We start from the raw sequence: 24,786 nt of genomic DNA, 5'->3' as shown, positions 1-24,786 counted from the left end.
AACGGGGATGAGGCGGGGCGGGGCGGGGCGGGGAAAAGTACACGTCCACCCCCGGACGGGGATGGATTTTAACCTTCGTCCCCGCCTCCATCCCCGTTTCATATCCTTCATCCCCAGTCCAAACGGGGCGGGGCCCCGCTTTCCCCCGGTCCACTGCCATCCCTAACTGTTGCACATATTTACAGACAGTGCTAGTGCTAATTGACAGTTTAACTCACTTGTGCTCTACTAACCATGAGCAGATCATTGGACAACACTTTTGGAGATGCACACATATAATATGTCACAAATCATGGTCTCATTAAACATTTCAAAGAATGAGAATAGTGGGGAAGAAATGCCAATGTCACCAACAAATGTTCTCAGCATCGTTGTGAATCGGCCTGAATCAGCCAGCTCATATTGTGTCATCTGCTGGTTAAAAATTAGTGGATTCAGTTCAAAATCGAAATCGACGCCGATCCTCGAATCATTTTGAAAATCAATTTAGGGTTGATACTGATTCTGGCAACATTGTCACAAAGATATGAGCACCACTTGACATGTGAATCAAGTTTTTGTGGATCCAGGTGCAACTGTGTCATTGCTGTATCCTTACCCATCGACATTAAATGTGTCGAATTTTGTCTCACTAAAGCTATGTCACTCCAGCTTCTTACTCGCCCCACAAGAATCTTTAACAATCTCAAATGATTTCACCGATGAAGCCATCAGAACCCGGTAGAAAAAAAGTGTGTATGTGTGTGTGTGAGAGAGAGAGACCACATTCACTGGCAATTTAGATGAAACTATCAAAAATTGGTTCCTTTTTTTTTTTTGTTTTTTTACAATGAAGGAAATCATTCATGCGGAACGGCTAGGGATGAATTCATAGGCATGTCCCTTGAAGACCTTAGGCTTCGTTTGTTTCACCCATTTTACACATGAAAATGAGAGTTTAAGTACGTAACCCTTCATTTTTTTCATGCAGGTGAAACAAACATGCCAACCCCATTTTCCTGTGAGCCCACAGTCAACAAGGTTTTTTTTCCTGTTGGCCATGCAAGAATCCACCCCCCTACAAATGGATTTGCATACAAAACTTTTTGCACATGGGATGACCTTCCCATCATGAAATGTCTTTCCCATGAAGGTTTTTTCTTATTGGTCGGAATGAAACAAACGAAGCCTAGCCTAAGTGTTCCTTCAACAACCGTCCCTCATAGATGTAAAAACTTCAGATACCCAAGCCCACCAGGGATGTCTCTCCCCTGCTCTGGCATCGCAGCAAGGGACGCACACTCCAGGGCATTGAACTCACAATGTTCAACTTGGGGCACCTTAAGACAACTAAGAGATGGTTGATTAGTTTGCTTTCTCAACATCAAGATCATAACAAAGTTTATTATAAGTTTATCAAGTTGTATCCACAGGCTTCAGGAGCTCCCATGGATCTCATGTCCCTAAATTGAACGCATTTTTCATGTTTGTGTGCGGGTAGTTAGACATGACCATGAAATGAGGTGACCACATGTGGTTAGGATGGCAACAAATTATGGTTGTAAGTTGTAACCTAACATTAACGATACTACTGGCTTTAGCAGCCAATAAAGTGATACGAGCATCTATCCAATGTTGGCAGCACAGTAACTTAGTTCATGTACTTTGAAAGCTAAATCTAAACTAGATTTTGTTTAAGCAGAGTAGAAGTAGCTGGGTAGCACCCTCTGTGAAACAATCGCCGGAAATCCGTTATACTGAAGAAGCAATAAGGTGGCTATGGTAGTCATTGAACCAGTGTCATGTGCACTAGGTCTGTGGGAAGTAACAATAGAGGAACTTGGAAAAACTACTGTCATAAATTTTTTTTTCGACAGAGAAAGCTGGAGTTAGGCAGACCCCTTACCAGTTATACAACCATACCATTTGGGGTTCGAACTTGCAACGTCCCACCACAAGGTGACGTGCACTAACTGCTCCTGCCAGACAAGCGGAACCCCCAGTTGGTAACTACTGTCATAATTTTACAATTGGTAGTACTAAACCATTGCCAGGGTCAGATTTTTTTAGCCTAGCATCGTGATTACACAACCACTTTGGAATGATATTGCCATAAGACGCTACTTGGTCTTTCACCACTTACGTAACTTCACAATATTAAGACGCAGGCTTGATCATGCAATAGAGCCACAATGCATTGAGATGATACATAAAGAACCAACCAAACCAAAGAATATGGGAACAAACATTGCATCCCACCGCCTGCAAACAGAGAGAAAATTTTAAGAAATATAAATTACTCATTCTAGAGAACATATAGTCATAAAATCAATAGAGGCCAACGATGACCAGTTTATATTTAAAAGATAACACAGCTGTTTACTATACAATATGATAAATTTATGATACAAAGATATAGATGCATTTGGTTTAAGAAAGGTTGCAACCCGCGAAAGCTCCATGGTTTACATTCAAGAGAATGCAACGGAAATCTCCAGTCGCAATAAGTAAAGATGAATAGACTGGCTATGTCTAACCAACAGCTTTAGGTTGTATGGTCTTGTTCATATCCAACTCCAACCTTCTTGGCCTGTGTTGCACACTATACTATGAGTGAGAGAGAGGTTTGAAAACGTTTGAACGGTTTTTTGTTGTTTTTAAGGTTTTCATAACATTTAATTTTGAATAGTGGTGATCCCACAACTACTAAATAGCTTTTTGGACAAAAGGAAAACATAAGTTTTAAGCAGTACAGATCATAAATTGTATCACTTTATGGGTGATCATGATCAGACGTAAAACGTGCCTAGAAGTGAAGAATAAGAATGTTATTTGGTTATGGATGATGATGGATTTAAAGGTATTTACTGAAGTATCAGACTAGAACAAACTGAATTTTTTTTCTGGAAAAAACACAAAGAAATAAAAAGATTGTGAAAGATATAAAAACCACCAACTCTTAGGCTACCTGAAAATATAGAGAGTCGTGCTGCTAGCAAGTGCTCCAGCCATTAGCTTACCCAGTCTGTGATATTTGTCTCCAGTTCAAGACTTGATGAGACTGAGTATGCCTTTGCAGAAGAGGTCCACCACTTCCAGTAGCAGAATCCTCACCTACAAACTGCTCTGAACGACTTGGCGATGAGGGCGACCACACTGGAACAAGATCCCCATCCCTTTCTCTTTGGCTGATCGATGACTCTGCAGTAGAGTCCTCAGCAGCTCGCAGCCTGCTGATACCGTGAAATTGAGAATTATCTCCAAAAGTCAGTCTTCCACCCAGGATTGATTGTTCTCTTTGAGTTTCATGATTTATGTTTACTGTCGATGGAACTTCGGGCCTACTATCTTGTGAAAATGTCTGATGATATGAAGTTGAAGGCTCCTCCTGTTCAACTCTAAGATAAGAAGAACTCATGCTGGGGACCATCTGATCATGCAGTCTCCTCATTGTGTTTGCAGTATTGATCCTATTGGGCTGATGATCAACATCCATGCTGACTTCTCGAGGATAGACATCCAGTAGTGCTTCTGATGAATCTCCTAAGCCTTCTTCTCTTCCATTCTCGATTGCAACTCTTGAAGCTGCTTCTAGCTGCCACATCTCTGACAATGCCTCCTGCAATCTGTCTTTTGCTGCTGAAATTTCTACAATTGGGAATGGGTAGTTTGAACCGAGTTCAACTCCAGCTGCTTCCAGTACAGGTTCAGGTGCATTCCATGGATGATGTATCCACTCAGTTGGTAACCGGGCTAGTTCAGGAAGCCACCTTCGAACATACTCTCCATTGGGATCAAATTTGTAACCTTCAAACTGCAAGAAAAAACATTTGGAATCCAATTCAAGAATTTTATGACTGGCACCTAAGATGCCAAAGTGATTGTATATGATAAAGTAACATTAGTGCCAGTAACCCAATTTTTAAATAGAATTGTTCCAAGATTCCAAGTGTACTTGTTTCACCAAATCAACCTATTTTTAAATTGCTTTAGGGTGAAAATAACCTAACTTGTTAGCAGAACCAAAACCAACTTATTTACTCTAAAACAATCTCAGGTAAGCGAAGCATAAGTGTATCGAAGACAATCAAATTTGAAAAGGCTTTTTTGAGTAACTCCAAATTTATGTACACAAGCAGGTTAGGGACAAATTCAGAAAGGAGGTTTCAAAAGGTGAGGAACAGTTTGTCAATACCGTCATACCTGTGGATTATCTATACGATCAAATTCACGCCCATCAGGTAGAGTCCCAGATATATATTGCCATCCTAAAGCATCACTTTCAAGATCAGCATCCAGCAATGTGTCCCAGAAATACTTCATTCCCCATCTCCAAGGAAGTTGGAGGACTTTCACAAAGAAACTCGACACCACCACACGTGTACGATCATGCAGCCAACCAGTCGCCCAGAGCTCTCTCATTGCAGCATCAACCAATGGATAACCAGTCCGACCTTGCCTCCATGCCTTAAAATACCCCTCGTCAACCACCCATGGGAAGAATTTCAAGTGCTCCAGCAAAGGTCTTTCATGACCACAAGGGTGGTTAAAGGTAAAATATCTTGAATATTCTCGGAGACCAATGGATTTGAGAAATAAGTTAACACTCTGTTCCCCTGCAATGTTTCCTTCATTTGCCCAGAGGACTTGCCTCATGCGTACTAGGTGAAAAACCTTACGGATACTTACTTCTCCAAAGTGCAGATGTGGAGATAGCAAAGATGTACTTACACTATCTGCTTTTCTATGGTTTGTTGAATAATCAATCAATGGGCCATTAATAAACACAGTTAGAGTTCTATCAGCATTACTCCATCCTGGTGACCATGCTCTGGCAAGAAGGGCATTGCTTCCTTTCTCAGATTCGTCCTCAAAGATTAGTGTGTCTGAATGGCACCTTGAAATATCAGCTGCAAAGACCAAGACAAAGTGCAGATTAAAGGACTTGGCCCTTTCTAGTAAGTGCATCAAAGTTCAAGCACTTCAAATGAAGATTAAGTTGTGCATAAACATAAGCCCATATGACTTGAAAAAGATTCACTTTTATTAGCAGTTTCTCCTTATAATTTCTATTTCCTTAACAATTATGTCAGTAAATACAGGTTGCCACAGCCACCAATCTTTAAGGCTATAGGCATACAAACACCTACTGCTTGTATAACTTAAACAACCTTTTAAGCCATCTTGGTATTTTTTTTACATCTGTAATCTGGTAATAGCATAGTTTTGGTTAAAATTACTCTTTCTCAACAATGGGTTATATAACTGAAAAACTCACCATTGACATAACTATTCATATTGCACAATCACAAGTCCAGGTAAAGACTAGAGGCCACTAAGAAATTTAAATATAGCAAATATGTTCAAGATTGTACATGAAAGATAAGATGAAATAATAAACATGGTGTTGATCACATCGTAGACAGGTTTGTCCATGTCCATGAAAGTGTTGTGGCAGGTCCGTCTGTGTCAGTTCTTATTGTGTCAATGCAAGACATACAGAATAATGTGTCCCACTGACCTAGTAAAGCATGGATAGATGTAGATAAAATTAAAACCTACTGATAGTTCACTAAGTTGATCTGTTATATGGATAGTCTGAATTAGATCCAGCTTAGTTGACATGACCCAATAAATCAATCAACTTACACCAGGACAGTACTTATCAAGAGCACAAAAAACTTTAAGCTGATCAAAACAGCATCTGAGACCTAACACATTTTTGGAAACTCCCTGTAAAAATAGCAACTGCAGATCTTCCAAACAGATGTCCACAGAAAGATGCATATGACAGATAGAAAAATAGAAGGGCTAGTCAGTTGCCTTCAAACCAAATGAAAGTAAACTAAGAAAAGACACCTGCAAGATCAGAAAACTGTCAATTGCAAGATTGTTATGCAAACCACAACTGGAACAAAGCAAACCACGAGATAAAGAGAAGAAAAAAACAAGAGAAGACGAGATTTACATGGTTCAGGACTCAGGCCTCTACATCCACGGGCGAAGGAGAAGCAAAAATCCACTAGAAAGATGGGAGGAAATACAGAGGCAAATACAAAGCTCTCAAAACCCTAATCTCTAATACACCTGAAACTCTCATACCCCAAATCCCAAAAGGAGACAACTATATATATAACGAGGGCATAAAACCCTAGCCGGTACAAAAGGAAAAATTACAAACCTTGACAGGTCCATACAGTGGGGGTTCTGCCCCCCCACCCCTGGAGGGGTTTACAGCAATGTCAAACAAGTGCAGGTGCAGGTGTGAAGGGTGAGACATGGCAGTTTAAAAATACTTGGGTGCATATATATATATATATATATATATATATATATATATATATATATATATATATAGAACTGAACATATTAGGCCCCCTTTTTTTGTTAGGTCTCGTTAGGCCTCAGTTTTAAGTGTTTTATTAGATCTGAACCCTTAGATGTGTTTAGCATGCTCGATTTAATAGGAATCGACTCTTGGATCATGTTTTTTTATGGGAATATGTATTTTTATGAGGCAGGAAAAAATTGATGCCTTCATAGCCATTGATTTTTGGATCACCGAAAAAACCTATATATAGGTCAGATTCCGGCAATCCAAAAGTCGGTTCCCACTAAACAAAACCTATAGATCACATCTATGGTGTCAGATGTGAGAAAAAAATACTTAAAACTATGAATTTTGAAGGGTACTAACAAGACCTAACGAAAAAAGGGGCCTAAGGAGCGCATTACTCTCTCTCTCTCTCTCTCTCTCTCTCTCTCTCTCTCTCTCTCTCTCGTGTGCTATATATATATATATATATATATACAATGCAAACCATTTGTGCATTTTAATAACATGCATAATAATGTTTAAGACAAAAATTTGCCCCTCAACCCTCAAAACGACTTTTTTGTAATAACCGTTTTGGTTTTCTTGTCATTTACCAAAAAAATATTGTTTAATTTGAAATCATAATGTTCAATCTACCCTTTCTTTACAACTCCCGACCCTTCCCCAAACATCTCATCCTCCTCACTCATCAGCTGCCCACCACCATTACTGGAAAACCAACAGAAAAATTCTAGAACTAAATCTAGCTTGGGTATTGTTAAAATATATATATATATATATATATTGTCATAAATATGACCATTGGGAGCTCCTAAAAACTCTGTTTGGGAGCTCCCAAGTGGCCTCCCTCTCTCTCCTGGAAGTAGATTGGGCAAGGTCATAAGAGGAAAATCTCTACTTTATGGATTCTTTAAATCTTCTCTCAAAATCTTTTTGTAATTACGTTTAAGATAAAGACATTGCAACTTGGCATAAAAGACTTGGACATCCTAGTTATTCAAAGATGTATCTCTTCCATTTTGGAAAAAAAAATTGTAATGAAAAAGATGTCATTTGCTAAGAATGTATTCTTGAAAATATGAAATCTACTCCATTTTCTAATAGAACCTTTATTTCTACAAAAACTTTTGAATTAGTGCATTCGGATATATGGGGACTTTCTCTGATCATATCAAAAAGAGGCAACTCATATTATATTACTTTTATTGAAGATTTCACTAGATATGTGTGGATATACTTCCTCAATCTCAAGTCCGAAGTTTTTTCTTTCTTTAAAGAATTTCATATGATTATCAAAAATTAATTTCAAGGCAATATTTTTATTCTTAGATCCGACTCAAGTAGTGAATACTTGTCCAATGAATTTCAAAATTATTTAAGACAAAATGGCATTTGTCATAAAAAAACTTGCCCTTAAACTCCTCAACAAAATGGACTAGCTGAAAGAAAACATAGGTGTATTTTGAAAACAGCTAGGACTCTACTTATTTTTAAAGATATTCCAAAGAGTTTTTGGGTTGAGGTCATTCTAACATCAACTTATTTGATAAATAGAATGCCCTTATCATCGTTACAAAACATTTCTCCATATGAAAAATTATTTAAAAGAATACCCGATTTTAAGTGTCTACGAATTTTTTGTTGTAAGTGTTTTGTTCTCTTACACAAAAAAGATAAGTTATCTCCAAAAGTCATTGAATGTGTCTTCATTGGATATGGGGAAACCCAAAAAGGCTATAGATGTTTTTATTTTAAGAATAATAAACTTTATGTTTCTAAAAATGTAACTTTCTTGGAAAATGAAAATGGGCTTGATAAAATTGAGAAGAAAGAAGTAGATTATATGTTTTTATTCGATCTCTTACCAAGTGAAGGTAATTCTTGTGATATTCCTTTTAATGATAATGAAGAAAACTTAGTAATGATAATGGGCATTCTAATGATGAGAATGTTGAATCACCATTAAATAATGGTGATATTGTTACAAAACCTATACAAATTTATACTCGGCGTGAGCAAAGATATCCTCCTAGTGCCTTAGAAAGATACACATAACTCAACTATAGAAAAAACCTCACTTAGAAGATCCAGCCGTGCCTCTATCCTACCAAGTAGGTTTGTGTCTTATCACACTTTGACACCAAACTATAGGGCATGTTTAATAGCTTTACACTCCTATCATAAACCATTACATTATAATGAAGCCAAAAACATTTCACATTGGGTTGAAGCTATGAATATAGAATTAGACTCCCTTAAGAAAGCTATCACTTAAAAAATAGTTACATTACCCTTAGGAAAGAAAGTCATAGATTGTATATGGGTTTTTAAGGTCAAAACCAACACTGATGGGACTCTAGAAAGATATAAAGTTAGGTTAGTGGCCAAAAGATATTCTCAGGAATACAAAATTGACTATGAGGAAACATTTGCACCAGTATCTAGGATGACTAGTGTTAGGACCCTCATAGCAATTGCATCTATTAAAAAATGGTCCATATATCAACTCAATGTTAAAAATATTTTTTTAATAGAGAATTAAATGAGAAAGTTTATATAGATCCTCCGTCGAGATTCAGTATTGAAAAAGGTAAATCTCTTAGACTTAAGAAGGTCTAGTATAATAGATTTAGTAGTGTTATGATAGAGACCTTTGTTTGTATTTTCTGTATATTTCATTATAGGTACCTGCAGTCTCCCTATCTCTACGTCCCTAGACAATCTCAGGCTAGGGTATTTGATTTGGGTTTTACGGTTTTGCTTAACATTTTGTATTGGTTTTGGGTGATTTTGGTAATCTTGAGTAGTATGCTTGAGGTTAGAACAAGATGACTACTGAGAAAACAAATACAAATAAAAATGTGAAGATGTTTCTTGAGATTTGATGGTTTTGTTAACCTTAAAAACACAAATCCATAAATTATCAGAGTATTTGAATTCTAGGGCATGTATCCCTTCACAAGGTGAAGATATCCTTTGGGGATTCTCTGATTCTAGCAGGAGTGCTCCCAAGTGCACGGTCAAGCCTGTGTAGTTAAGTTGACCTTGCCGATAGAGTAGCTAACCGGTACCCATGCGAGATTGGATGTCGGCGATTTTTTGGTGATGGTGGATAAACGGTGAGTGAGGATGGGAGGTTAGTGAAGAGGCCGTGGTTTTAAAGGGAAGGTAGGTTGGACATTGGGTGTTCAAATTAAATAAAGTATACTTGTCAAATGACAACAAAACAAATATAAAAAATTACAAAAAAGTCTTTTTGAAGGGCAAATTATGTCTTAAAATTAATTGTGCATATTATTGAAATGCTCGAATGGTTGTGCATCGTAACACTTCCCTATATATATAGTGAGAGAGAGAGAGAGAGAAAGGGGACCATCCAATGGAAGGAAGTCCAAAATCTACATATAGATCTAGACCGTCTGAATCTTACCAATCGGACGATCCGCCTTCTATCCCACAACCTACCTCTCTATTTCACTCTGTCGATGGCGGACCACACCTTGTTCCTGCCTTACCCTCCTCTATACCACCCCCATGCCACGGCCATCCCCTGTCCACCATTTATTTCACCGACAGGCGACCACTAGAAGGACAACTCTCTCTCTCTCTCTCTCTCTCTCTCTCTCTCTCTCTCTCTCTCTCTCTCTCTCTCTCTCTCTCTCTCTCTCTCTCTGCTGATAGACGTTGAACACCGGCAGGTGCTGGAGACTTTGGGTTGTTTGGAAACCGGCATCTGCTGGTGGTGGGGAGGCGCAGACCACCCTTAAATAGCACAATGGAGGGTAGGAAAGGGGTGAAAGGCAGCACACATCAGGGGAATGAGATGCGGTCATCGGAAGAGAGAGAGAGAGAGAGAGACCATGAAAATGGATGGTGCTACTATGGAGGCATATTATGTGAGAGGAGACGGGGGTGTGGGTGTCGTGATGGGAGATATGGAGCTGGATGGGTGAGATGGTTGTTAGAGAAAGAGAGAGAGAGAGAGTTTGTTGGTTAAAAGGGATTGTCGGATTGAAATAAATCAGATGGCCCCTTTTGTTTTATAGATTTTGGACCGGCCTTCCATTGGACGGTCCTCTCTCTCTCTCTCTCTCTCTCTCTCTCTCTCTCTCTCTCTCTCTCTCTCTATATATATATATATATATATATATATATATATATATATATATATATGTTGCATGTGTGTTCGAAAAAATATTTAAGTATATACTATAGATAAAACTAGACATGTTTAGGGTTAACAAAGTCCATTTTTGTCCAAAAATGGACCTCAAAGAGATTGACTGCACTTGACACTGCAGAAGCCATGTCCAAATGTCGCACGCACACGAATGAGAGTGTGACACGGGTGCATTGACCTTTTAAAAGAGTCCATGTTACAGAAGTTTACAGTCACCAAAAATATTTGATGGGGACATGGATTGGGGCGTATACAAAATCCAAGACACCTACAACAAAGATGGCTTCAAAATTGTAGTATTTTCACCCAATTATCAAGTCTAGACAAGAATGGAAGAAAAAAAATGGACGGATGCACTAAAAAAAATGAAAATACGCCCAAACGTGAGCAAGACAGAGTGGTAGGCTAGAAATGTAAGACTAAATATGTCCAAGGCCAGAGACGACAAACACAAAAAAAACATGTGTGACATTGCAAGACTGTTGAAACATCAAATTTGGCAAAAGGGTGACAGAAATGAGAAAAGGACAAGTAGTGTTGAAATGGAGAGAACATGAAGGTGAAGGACATGCATATCATGAGAAGGAAGTGGTCTTGCTTATAAAGCTCCCCACACAATGTTTGATATAAATATCATTGAAAAAAAGCAAAGTTTAGCAAAATGGCATATTCAAACCAGAAATAGAGAAATAAATTAGTACAAAAACACAAGCATAAGAAAAAATAAAAAATTACAGAAAAACTCTGACAGTAATTTGTAAATGTTAAGAAGGCCAAAATAATGAGACAACCCAAATAAACATATCAAAAAACAAAAAGGAAAAACATATAAGTCAGCAATAAGATGTAACAAATGACATAAGAAATTATAGACAAACATACGAGTCAGCAATAAGAGAATTCCAGCACACTCAACAAAGCATATTGATAGCATATATTTTGTGAAAGTATTTTATTAAGTGTTTTCTCTCAAATACATATCATCAGACACTACAGAGATCTCTCAGTAAGCAATTGCCGGAATTCACACAAAGTTGAAACACTTTATCTTAAAGCAGCAAAGAAAAAACAAAGTTGAAAAAAAAAAAGCATGCTTCAACAATTTTCAGCATATCCTCAATTTATAACAAACTTGAAGAGAACATAGAGTGGAGCACTACTATTCAGCTGGATAGCAAAATCATTAGAAAACAAAACATTATTTTGCCAATAAATTTCATACAACCCAAGAAACAGAAGGCTATGTGAATCTTTTTCTCTTCAAAAGTTTGCCCAAGAGCATTTCATTTATCCTTCGGTACTCCATACAATCAAATTCTAGCAAGTGGATTGCTTCAATTAGAACCTATTTCAGATTGAACAAAGACCTTGAGAAGAGAGAATAATACCATTTGATCATTATAATATATGAAAGAAGAATGAAAATTATATGCAAAGGCTTAGATAATTTATGGCCTAATTCATAAAGAAACTCCACCAAGAATCTCAGTTCACCTACAAGCAGGTCAAAGTTTAATAGAAAAGAAAATAAGGGAAATGATGCAGTGCATCAGGACCAATCCGACGTGTACGAGCAGCTGGAGGTCGATCTGGACGATCTACCATTGAAGACTCGCTCCGGGAAATCATACTTGTGCATACCCAAGGCAAAAACAACCCATTCGGGCCAAATTGGGGTATAAGGGTATTTTTGTCATTTTATACTTTTGTATTCCTGAGATTTTGTCACTAATATCTCAAAAACTTATTTAGCTAGCTTAGTTCCAATTTTGAGAATTTTTTAAGCTATAAAAACATTTTTTTGTATGTTTTTATTAGGTGTCGGGTTTTACGGATCCGAATGGTTCTATTACCCATTAAGATCCATTAGGGTATTGGGTGTAGGGGTAGCTTGGTTAGTTTGTATTTTAATCTAACATTGAATCTAGACTTTGGATCTTTTTTATCCTTGGGTTTAAAAGGTCCAATCCACTCAAAATTGGACTCTTCTCATTGGCCGAGGAAGAGGTGGCCTCTTGGAGTAACCAATCCAAGAGATGCCAACTCATTAGCTCTCCAGTGGCCAAAGGTGTGGTGGCCACTTAGGAGGACCAATCCCAACGCCCTTAGGGATTTCCCATTGGCCATAAGTGGAGGAGAATAAGACAAAATGAGTTGACCTTGTTTATCATGGGCCCTCAAGTGAGGTGGCCTCTAATGAGAGCAAAATCCTCCTCCTCCCTATTTAGGCAAACCCAAAAATGTGAAGGCAGGTTTTTTTTTTACTTCTGAATTTTGTGAAGTGCTTTGAGCTGAGAAATAATGGAGTGAAGGCTGAAACTGTGAACCCTAGTGAGGTTGAGCGAGATTGAGAGAGTTGAGAGTGAAGAAGGATGTAAAGGGTGACACCATCATCTTCAACGTCTTCTTGCTTGACGTCTTCTCAAGTGAACATCCAGTTTGGAGCTAATATTGTTACCAGCCTTGGCTGTTGAGTTGAGGTCCTTTTGGGCGTGGTAGTGAGCTATTGTGGAACTCAACTTGGTGGTGGAACCCATTCCTATAGCCGGTGTGTTTGGTCGGTCTTCAAGTGGACGTTTGGTGGCTTGGTTGTTTCGGTTTGTGCCATTTAACTTGTGTTTGTTTGTGAAACTTGTAACCATGATTGTAGTTGACGTGAGGTGTGAACTCACACCCTGTATACAGTTCCGAAGTGAGCCTAGACGCTGGTCCTATGTGTTGTTCATTTTATTGCTTAAATTTAGTGCCTTATGTATAGTCGGTTTTTCCCAAAATCTGACACATAAATTTTTTTTCGTGTCTTGCTCATTAGGGAATGAACCAAGCTCAGTCCTAGGCGTGTTCAGACTGTCATCACAGCCTTATTGGCATGCCCAAGGCTATCGAACCTTGGCTGATTGCTTGATCTTGAGTTTCATGCATGAATTTGACTATATTTGCCAATATATGCATGTTTATTGAATTATTGAACTAATTGAAGTTGGGATTGGCGGAAGGCGATTCAAATTGGATAATCAACCATTAGAAGTGTTTGTTTTTGCATGTTGAACTCTTAAACATTAAAGATAAAATTGGCATATAAAATTGTTAAATATAATTTTTGTTTATTTTGCCGTAAATCACATCCTACTTCAAGTCGCTCGGTTTGCATTCGTGCATTAGACCAGGTCTGTTTTAAATCATGCATAAGCCCTGTTGAGTGGCGCATTTAGTGCCTTAGGGTGTGTATTTCCGCTGCATACTCATTTTTCAAGACAGGTTCTTGTTCTTGGTTGTTTCATTTGCAAACTTGGTTTTAGTGGGCTAATGTACGCTCGTGCTTGAGCTCAGGCAGGCCATCTAGTGCTTAGTCCGGTTTGGAGTGTCGCCATTGATAAGGCCTCGCATTAGAAAAAACGAAAGACCGAAGACAAGAACCAGATCCATTATATTTCTCATAAACAAAATGACCCCATGAATTACATTAAGATTGCAAGTTGCAACCTATCACCTACAACTGGTTCTACATATACCCTTATGTTTCAAGAAAAGAGCTGATAGGCATCTAAATTGCAACAAAATACCCACTCCAGATAGCAGATATAAATATTGAAAGTCAAAAAGGGAAAAAAATGCAAAATGTTTGTTAGTCTTATCTAAATATAGCCAACAATCACCAGAATTTGTCATTTATTACCCTTTGTTGGGTTGTAACTCGTGAACTCTAAAATCTGTTTGTTGCTAGTTTCTCCTTTCAACTCAACCTTCCTCTGGTTTTCTCAATGATGTTATTATATCCCTTGCCGTGAGCTTACACAAACATCTCATTTGACAGGAATCTGATGCAGTTGAAAATGAAACTTGATTTTGTACAGATAACAGTAAAATACCCAGTTGATTGCCTTTTTTATCACTATTCAATAGGACTAGTTCATTGTTAAAGAAACAAAGAGTTGATTTTTTTTACAACAGCTACACTGATGTCAGATAAGCTAAAAGAAAAACAAATCAAAGGAGAAGACCAAGCAATATCTTACCAGCCAAGATGAACTCAACACCTCATGCAAAGAGTAACTAATGTTATATCATTAAAAGAACTTCATTAGCTTCAATAATTCATGATTAACATCTCTAGCTATCACAAACAAAGAACAAATATCTACACTATGGCCTGAAAGAAAGGTTTCTATTTGCACGCAGAGCATGTTTATAAAAGTTATCTCAATACAATGGAGACTATATGACAGAGTCCACCTTGCTAAATAATGATTGCATTTTCTGGTAATGTGATAGCCAAGATATTCCCAAAGTTCCTAATTGTTCAAGATGAATTTTAACCTGGTTGTGATCCATGTGTGCTACTATAGTAGCCATGGCTTTGAGGACTAGTGTGTATATAATCGGTACAACTTTACAATTATGCATCAGGGAAAAATGTTTCCAGAAATCTTCTGTCTGGCAATGGAAGTATAGCTAGTAACAGATAATAAATCATTTCATTTTAAGTTTTTACAAACAAAAATGGAGATTGGGGAAAATAGAGACAACAATCACAAATGCAGCAAGGGTATGTTGTGGCCAAAATACAAAAATAATCAGAACCAACATGTTGTGGCCAAAGAACTATTGATTTGCTTGCAGAGTTGCTAGTTGGGGAAGCGGGAGCGGGAAGCAATTCGGAAAGCGGAAGCAGGAAGCGAGGCACTTACAAAATTTTAAGTGGAAAGTGCAAGATGACTTAGAAGTGAACCAGGAATCGTCTCGGAAGCAAGAAGATAAGTAAATCGGAAGCGACCTAGGAAGCGAGGTGGAAGCAAGGAGAAAGCGAAAAAAGGAAAAAAGAAAGAAAAACAAGAAGAAAAAAACATAAAAAAAGGGAAGCGAGGGGAAAGTGAGCTTTCCAAATTTTTTTGGTGCTTCCCAGCCAAAGTCACACGGACTCGGCTATAAGGTCGACGCACCCGCGTCGACACGGGTGCGGCTTCGGACAGGGGGCGGACACGGTCAACCAAGTGTCGGACTCGGTCAATGCACCGGGGCCAAGTCTGTCCACATTTTGGACTCGGTCAACTTTGACCGAGTCTATTTTTATCCATTTTTTAGGGCAAAAGATGTATAAAAACTAAAAAAAAATCGATCTTTTTATATATTTTTTTAAAATTATATATACTGTGCAACTGCACAGTCTGTCTTTAGCATTAGCATACTGTGCAACAGCACAGTCTTTAGCAAATTGTGCAGCTGCACAGTCTGTCATTAGCAGATATATTTTTTTTAAAATATATATAAATATATATAGCTGTGTCCCCGTGTCCAAAATTTTTGAAATTGTGTCACACCCGCACCCATGTGACATAGTTCCCAACACATTTCGGAAGCGCCACATTTCGTGCTTCTGAAACGCGCATCGAGGAAGCGTGCGTCCCCAGGGCCTATGGCGCTTCTGGTAACCTTGTTTGTTTGCTCAAATCAAGTTTGGTGACTCTGAATCGATTCAAGCAATTTAAATGGTCCCCAGATATATGCATACAAGTAATATTGTTATTAAAAAAGGAAAATAGAGCATAAACCATAACACAAAGGTTTACGTGTTTCACTCGTAGAGGGCTATATCCACAAAAATTCCAGTAGGCAATAATCCACTACCAACAATGAGATTTACAAGATTAGAGGACAGTAACTTTACCTCCATAATTCAGTGAAAACCCAAAATCTTGCAGCCAAAACTCTAGCAATGTTAAAACACACCGCAAACCATTTTCATTACCATATACATGATACAAGAAAGCCCATGATGGCAAACACCTCCTAGAACACCTTTAGGATCTAGGGATTGGATGTGGGATGGTTTATAAGAGAAACCCCCCTCTTTTTGACTCTTTTGAAATGAGAAAAACTCGACGCTATATGTTATGAGACCTGGGCCTTTTCTCTCGGATGTTAATAAGGAGATATTCTCCAAAATACCCCTCAATAATGAGAAAAGTACCTCTTGGCCTCAAGTTATGAGATGGCTCATGAGATATCACCTAAACAAACACGGCAGAACGTAATGAGATTTGGACTCTAAAATCTACAGACTTCATTGATGAACTTACCCAAGGCCCAGTTCTATACAAGGAAGAAGGTTTAGCAGCCGCAGATGGATTACCAACCATAAGAGTCATAAGAGATGAACGCATTAATTATATACCATGATTAAAGTCAACCACAAAAACAGTAACCACAGCAATCATGACTCTAGCAAACACAGGCTTTAAAGGCCTCTAGACAGACACATTTAACTCAGAAACTGTTTGTACCATCATATTGCATCACTAACCACAAGTGTTCATGATCCACTATTAAAGAATCAACATGTCACAATCGGGCAAAACCAACCCAAACAAGCTTGAAACAACATGGCAAGCGTCGAGTTACTTACAACCTCAGCAGACCTCTTGTTTACCAAGTACAAACCAACTGACTTGGCATGAAAAAGCACTGTCCCCAAGAGCCATAATGACATCACAGGGGACATAAAATTAAATATTGACATACAGTGATACACAATCTTTTTCAATACTCTCATCATTACCATATATCTAAGGTGATACACAAAGCATGTTTCAGCAGAATACAACATGGGCGTGCAGATCACCACGTAGAATTTCAAAGCAAAGTCAGCAACAATACCCAGCCAACTAGTATCAAGTAAAATTACCAAGTTATCATGATATTTTCTTTCCACCCCCTTAGGGACTGATGTAAGCACATGGAATTGAATTAGAAGAGGGGTCAGAACTAATATCTCACAATTGGGTAAGTGTTCAACTGAGTAAGCAACTCATGGTGAAGTATAATTTGACATTGAACAGTGCAAAGAATACAATAAGAACAAGGACGACAAGAACCTGAGACTATCCCCTTGGATTGGTGCCACACAATAGAACAGGGTCAGTGTTAATCTCGCAATTGGTGAACGGTTAATTGAGCAAGCAACTCATGATAATCATAATTCGGCATTTAATGGCAGGACTACAAGAGAAATACCATAAGAACAAGGATGACAAAAGCCTGAGACTATCCTCATGGACTGATGTCACCCCCCCTGCTGTAAAATTAGAAGAGGGTTCAGAACTAATATTTCACGAATCCCAATTGGGTAAGCGTTTAATTGAGTAAACAACTCATGATAAACACAATTTGTGATTGCAATAGCACAACCACAACAGGAGTACCACAAGAACAAGGACCGCACAAACCTGAGACTATCCTCTTGGGCGGAAGCAGAGGCGCCGCAGGGTCATAAGGCATGCTGAGGCACTTGCTCCAGAACTCGGCGAACGTCGTGAATGCCTGCCCGTTCTCTTCCTTCACCTCCCACGGATCGTAGAGCAAATCGGCGTTGAACGAGCGCACGGCGATGCCGTGCGCCCCCAAGACCTCCTTGGTTCTGTGGTCTCTCACCAGAGAGATAGGGTCTGAAAGAAACAGAAGCAAAGAAGAAGAAAACAACAAAACCAAGAACCCCAATAAGCCACATAACGAAACAATGAGAAGAGGGGAAACTAATATTTATGGAGACCCCAATTCTTCCAAATAGCAAGGGAAGAAGAGGAAGAAAGAACCCTCACCGTAGAGATGGTTGAAGAAGAGCTGAGTGGCGCCGGTGGAGCGGAGGACGTCGAGGAGGCAAGAAACGCTATCGGTGGCGCGCCGGGTGAGGAGGGGAGCACCGAGGGTTCTGAGGGAGGCGTCGAGGTGGGCGAGGCTCGCATTCAACCACCATCTGGAGGCCCTTCCTGGGTAGTAGTGGCCTTCCTCTTCGGGCGCCCATATGAAGAGGGAGATCACCGGCCCGGCCCTCACCCCTGCAGAGAGCGCAGGGTTGTCCTCAATCCTCAGGTCCCTCCTGAACCACACTATGCTACAGGCGCTAGACATCTCTCTCTCTCTCTCTCTCTCTCTCTCTCTCTCTCTCTCTCTCTCTCTCTCTCTCTCTGGCTGCAAGATAAACTTCACTATAAACGATGATGGTGCTCTCTCTCTCTCTCTCTCTCTCTCTCTCTCTCTCTCTCTCTCTCTCTCTCTCTGGCTGCAAGATAAACTTCACTATAAACGATGATGGTGCTCTCTCTCTCTCTCTCTCTCTCTCTCTCTCTCTCTCTCTCTCTCTCTCTCTCTCTCTCTCTCCTGCAAGTGGAGAAGGAGGAATTTCAGTATAAACGATGGTGGTGGTGGTGGTGATTATGCCCTTGTGCAATCAACTCTCTTCTCTCTCTCAGAAGAGAGAGAAAGAGGGTTCATTCAATTGGGCATCGGATCATCATGGAATACTGATTCAGATATACTTAACGTGCATCTTTTTGGTTTACTTTTTGTGTATTTTTTGGGTTTATTTTCGCAGGGGAGTTGGAAATTGCGAGCGAGCAAAAGATCAGCCACACATTTTCGGGTGTTCATCTCCTATCCAACAACTTTTTTGTTCTTAATGATGAGAGAGAGATGATAACGATGAGAGAAACAACATCCTGGTCGGCGCGGTCCACAGCGAACGGGCCAGGCCCGTTGCCCACCCCTAATTGTGTCAACGGTTCAGTAAGAGATCAAGAAGCTGATCAAACACTACTGGCGCACGAGTGTATCCACAGCTTTCAGAGGTGAGCCGCGTAAGGCAGAGTGATCATGAAGCTCCATCCGGGGTTTTCCTTGCTTCGGTTTTCTCGTCATGAAAAAAGCTTAAGAAGCTGGAAAGAAAGCCTGAGGTTAGGCAGACTCCTACCAGTTATACAACCTGAAAAATAAAGCAATGAGAAAGAGAAAGTGGTTCGGCTGCTGAGCCTACGTTCACTAAACAACGGTCTCTTTTACAGTATTATTCTTCTATATGTTACATTTTACATCCTACAACTTTATAAATCTCTATCATCCGTACGTGACAACATTTGGTTTATTATCATCTAAGATCTGTCCTAATTTGCAGGAGGGTGTGATCTTCATTTAATAACCACCTATGTGGTTATATGCAGTTTCTCTATCTTTAGCATCCCCCCGCAAGCTGAGCGATCGAGGAAGGATGTTCAGCTTGGTCCGAAGAAGTTCAAAGGCAATGCCGACAAGAGGCCAACTAATCATGACTGAAAACATACCGAACTTCAAGGTGTTTCTGAGCAATGTGATCCTGCACAAAATGCACATCGATTTTGATGTGTTTGCTTCGATTGTGAAACACGGGATTCGCTGATAGAGAAGTTGCACTGATATTATCACACCAAAGACGAGGAGGATGAGGTTGGGATAACCTGAGCTCACGAAGAAGATAGGTGAGTTATAGAACTTCGGTGGCACAAGAGGCCAAAGCACGATACTCGACTTCCGTACTAAAATGAGCCACCGTTGGTTGTTTTCGAGCAGACCAAGAAATGAGAGATTTGCCCAAGTGGATGGCATAGCCGCCAGTGGATTTGCGATCATCAATATTCCCAACCCAATCGACGGCAGTGTAAGCATCAAGCTAAAAAAGGTGAGTGAGGCGTAGAAGCAAGCCATGAGATAAAGTTCCTTTGACATAGCGTAGAATTCGCTTAGCAGTAGTCATATGAGTAGTAGTGGGTCGATGCATGTATTGACACACTTTGTTGACTGCGAAGGCCAAATCTGGTTGAGTAAGATTGAGGTATTAGAGATCGTCGATGAGTTGCCGATATAGAGTTGGATCAGAAAGGGGGTCCTCATCATGTAGAGACAGTCGGACAAAAGTAGCCAGGGAGTAGGAAAGGGTTTCGCATCGAGCATGTTGAATTTGTGAAGAAGCTCAAGCATATATTGCAGCTGATGGAGAAAAGGGCCGCTGGTTTGGAAGGTCGCCTCAATGCCCAAAAAATAATGTAAGGGTCTAAGATCTTTAATAGTGAATCTTGTATTCAATTGCTAGATGACGGCCTCAATGGTGGTATGATGGTTGTCAGTGATGATGATATCATCAACGTAAATGAGTAGATAAATAGTGATGTTCTCCTTGTAACATAAGAAGAGAGAGGTATCCACTTTGGAACCAGAGAAACCCAGGGATGTCAAAAATATACTAAGTCGTTGAAACTATGCTCGAGGAGATTGTTTGAGCCCATAGATGGATTTGTGAAGCTTGCAAACATGAGTAGGAAACTGCGCATTTGTAAACCCAGGTGGTTGAGCCATATAGACGCCCTCGATGAGAAGCTCGTGTAAGAAGGCATTATGAACATCAAGTTGGCAAATGGGCCAACCCTGAGAGATAGTTGTGGTGAGAACAACTCGAATAGTCGTAGGTTTGACAACAAGACTAAATGTCTCAAAGTAGTTGATGTCGGCCTCCTGAGTGTAACCCTTTGTAACAAGGCGAGCTTTGTAGCGTTGAACTGTTCTATCACACTGTCTTTTAATACGAAAAACCCATCTAGAGCCAACAATATTAGCCGATGATGGAGGAGGAATCAAGCTCCATGTACTATTTTTGAGAAGAGCCTGAAATTCGTCTTGCATAGTTGTGGTCCATTGAGGTAAAACTTGAGCTTGCTGGAAAGTGGTGGGTTCGAATTCAGGGTAAGCTTGGGTGAGGTAAAGTTAAGGCAAGGCATATTTGGAGCTGAGATAGGTTTTGGGTCGAAGAGATCCAGTTTAGGATTGGGTGATCATATGATGGGTATGGGTATCATTTGCGGAGGCATCAGGCAGAGGTGTCGGTCTAAAAGGAGAGCTAAAGGAAGGTGTGGGAGAGGTTAAAGGAGGATCCACATATGGTGGAATCGGGTATGCTAGAGAGGGTGATGATTGGAGTGGGGAGGGTATGGCTATAGGTAAAGAAGAACAAGGTGTTGGTGTAGACGGCAACTGGTTTTGGACCTTGAATGGATAGATGGTTTCATAAAAAATATCCTTTATACTGGCTATTGTACCCAAGAAAAGTGTATTGCTTACTTCGAAACTCAAGTTTATGCCTGTTGAAAGCACGTAAACATGAGTAACATGCACATCCAAAGATCTTTAGAAATTTGTATTCAGACTCATGTTTCAAAAGCATGTAATATGGAGCCTTCATATTGAGAACTTTAGTGGGCATCCAATTTATGAGGTATATAGTTGTTCGGAAAGCCAAATCACAATACTTGTATGGCAAGCCTGATTGAGTAAGAAGGGCAAGGCCGGTTTCTACTATATGTCTTTGTTTGCTCTCAACACAGCCATTTTGTTGATGTGCATGAGGATAACTAATTTGATGGTTGATACTATGTGACTGCAAGTGGGCGGAAAGAGTGTGGTATTCTCCTCCTCAGTCGCTTTGCACGGCTTTAATTTTTCTGTCAAACTGTCTCTCAACGTACAATTAGAAATTTTTAAACACAGGAAGGACATCTGACTTATTTTTAAGAACGTAAAGCCATAAAAAATGAGAGAAAGCATTCACAAAAGTGACATAATATATGTATTCATGCATAGAGGGAGTAGCCATCGGTCCCCATACATCTGTAAAAATTAAATCAAGTGGTGCTCTAACTTTATGCTGGGATGGTGGAAATGGAAGGGCATGACTCTTTCCAGATTGACATGCAGCACATACTTTATTAAAGGTCTTATTGATAACAGGCAAATCATGCTTATTTAAAACTCGTAGAACAATCTCTTGTGCTAATCTTCAATCGAAGCTCATTCTCTTAAATTTATCAGTTTCTTGCCACTATAAGAGGCTCCATCAATCTTTTGCAAATTGAGTCGATACAGACCATGGCTAGTTGGTCCTTCGAGGATCGTCTTCCCTGTTGCAGTGTTCTTAACCAAACACCGATTTGCATGAAATTCAAAGAACGTGTTATTGTCGTGAGTAAATTTATGAATCAATAACATTTTTTTGAAAATATCAAGGACATGTAATATATCTTTGATAAGAAAATTAGAACCAGCACCATTGAGAGTAGTGTAACCAATATTCTTGATTTTAAGGTCCATATCATTTCCTACGAGAAGTTGGTCAGTCCCTTGATAATTTGTGTGCAGGGACAGGTTGTTCAGATCAGTGGTAACTTGGTGCGTAGCCCCAGTGTCGGCATACCAATTTACATCATCGAGATATGGTCCAGATTCCATATGATAGGCTTCAGAACATGTAGGCTCTTTCTAAAGCTTGTATTGCTTACATTGCAGAGCTCCATGATCGGATTTCCTGTAGGCTTGACAAATGGTGCAGCATTGTGCAGAAATATGACCTTTGTTACCACAGGCATGACAAGTGACTGATCAGTTATTGGGTCTGCCTTTCTGCTGGAAATTTTGGCTCTTGAAGTTTTGATTTTTAAAACTTTGATGATGAACTAAATTTGCCATGGGCGGATCCTCAACGTGATCAGTTCTACCTAATTCGGCCTCATGGATAAGGAGCATGGCATATAGATCTTCAAACCTAATGGGATCAATGCGAGTGCGCAGCGAAACTCTAAGAGCACCATATTTATCAGAGGGAAGACCAGCCAGAATATTCATTATTAAGTCATCATCATCTTCTGGTTTATTGGCCATGGGTAGTTGATGTGCTAGGCCCTTGGCTTTGTGAAAAAAACAACGTGATTGAATCACCTCCTTTCTTTAAGTTTTGGAGTTGTGATTTTAACTGTTGAATTCTTGCTCGAGAAAGAGCCGCATACATACGTTTGATAGTCGTCCAGGTTTCATAAGAGGTGTTGAGTCCTATGACTTGGCTATGGACGGTTTCTGTTAAAGATGACAAGATCCAACTAAGGAGAAGTTGGTCTGCCCGGTGCCATTCAATATAGGTTGGATTTCTTGCAACCACTTTTCCTGTTTCAGCAGGAAGATATTCAGATGGGCAAGGCAGTGAGCCATGTATAAGGCCCATCATATTATATCCTTTAAGTAGTGGAACAAACTGTGATTCTCATAGCAGGTAATTATCGGCAGACAGTTTTATCGACAAAAAATATTGCAGGTTGTTGGGAGCAGAGAGACTAGGGAAGAGGGCACTTGTTTGCTGAGAGCCGATCAACGCTGATGAGGATGCACCTTGTGACGCCATTGGATTGTGAACAATCAGGCAGCCTGGTGCTCTGATACCATGGAAAAGAAAGCAATGAGAAAGAGAGGCACACATAATTTTAAAGTGGTTCGGCTGCTGAGCCTACGTCCACTAAACGATCTCTTTTACTGTATTATTTTCCTATATGTTACATTTTACATTCTGCAACTTTATAGATCTTTGCCATCCTTATCTGTGGCACTATTTTGGTTAGGCATTTTATCTTTAGTAACAACATTTGATTTATTGCCATCTAGGATCTGTTTGCTCTTAGTAATTGATCCTGATTTGCAGGAGGGTGTGATCTTCATTTTATAGTGGCCAGCACGATAATCACCTACGTGGTTATTTGCAGTTTCTCTATCTTTAGCACATACCATTTGGGGTTTGAACTTGCAACGTCCCAACATAAGGTGGCGTGCACTAACTGCTCCTACCAGACAAGTGGATCCCCCTCGTTGGTCACAACCCAACCCAACCCAATCTTACCAAACTCACGCTGGCCTAGGATGTTCTTGGGCTTAGGACTAGGATCTGAGCCCATGTATACAGGTAACCTAGTTGGGCTCTGGTTTGCTTGGGACCATGCCTCATTGGGTGATCTATTCATCAGATGAGATGGTTGGTTGGTTAGGTCACACTATCATAACGGAGGGACCATAGATTTAAAATCCTATGGAGGTTGTTTGTTCAGCTTGCCTAGGATCTCAGAGTCCCAGTGCACTCGGAGAGCGGTGAAATAGACATGTTTGTGAGGGCACGGACTACCTGCACCTGGACAGAAAGACCACACACGCACACACACTTGTCATGTTAGACTGGGTTTGACCGGATATCCAATAAAAACAAAGCCCAAACCTGGCCTGCATAGTAATTCCCATGCTCGAGAATTCATGTTCATGGTCAGGTCCGATTCCATAATCCAAACACAGATCTGACCCATGGACAACCCTACATGCAACTCAAATCAGCCTCAACATGGGTCAGGATCTCCAAAAATCTCAATCGGTAACCCGTCCCTATGTTCACCAACCTAACACCATGAGTAGAAGCAGCTAAGAGAAAACGAGATTCACCCACTTGGTCTGACCAGATTATGTAAGGTCTCAGTTGGACCCGGGTCCAACGACATGGGCTCCAGAATTGCGATGGACAAAAGCATGTATAAGAGCACCTGGATAGACGTGGACCACCCGTTTATAGCACCTGGATAGCCGTGGATCCACCCCATTTAACATTCTCTGTGGGTCATTGGATTTGAAAGAT

The 24,786-nt window shown here is 39.9% G+C and overlaps 1 protein-coding gene across 6 annotated transcripts; it reads right to left on the bottom strand.

Moving 5' to 3' along the window:
* Positions 1 to 1,711: 1,711 nt before the first annotated feature.
* LOC149816322 (cryptochrome-1-like) lies at positions 1,712 to 18,533 on the bottom strand. 6 transcript variants are annotated; one of them, XM_089988053.1, is made up of 5 exons: positions 18,092 to 18,533; positions 17,720 to 17,938; positions 4,183 to 4,889; positions 2,948 to 3,793; positions 1,712 to 2,241 (listed from the first exon to the last, which is right to left on the bottom strand). In XM_089988053.1, the coding sequence occupies exons 1-4, from the start codon at positions 18,399 to 18,401 to the stop codon at positions 2,996 to 2,998; spliced, it is 2,034 nt and encodes a 677-aa protein (XP_089844179.1). In that variant the 5' UTR covers positions 18,402 to 18,533; the 3' UTR covers positions 1,712 to 2,241; positions 2,948 to 2,995. The 6 variants fall into 6 exon arrangements, with proteins under 6 accessions (XP_089844179.1, XP_089844176.1, XP_089844181.1 ...); XM_089988050.1 differs by having other exon boundaries at positions 2,016 to 2,241; positions 3,000 to 3,793; XM_089988055.1 differs by lacking the exon at positions 1,712 to 2,241 and adding an exon at positions 2,253 to 2,581.
* Between the last annotated feature and the right edge of the window lie 6,253 nt (positions 18,534 to 24,786).

The sequence above is a fragment of the Nuphar pumila genome, chromosome 14 (assembly GCF_984573655.1).
Source record: "Nuphar pumila chromosome 14, dmNupPumi1.hap1.1, whole genome shotgun sequence".
NCBI lineage: Eukaryota > Viridiplantae > Streptophyta > Magnoliopsida > Nymphaeales > Nymphaeaceae > Nuphar > Nuphar pumila.
The sequence above is the reverse complement of the archived record's forward strand: the minus strand, read 5'-3'. Positions and strand labels throughout refer to the sequence as shown.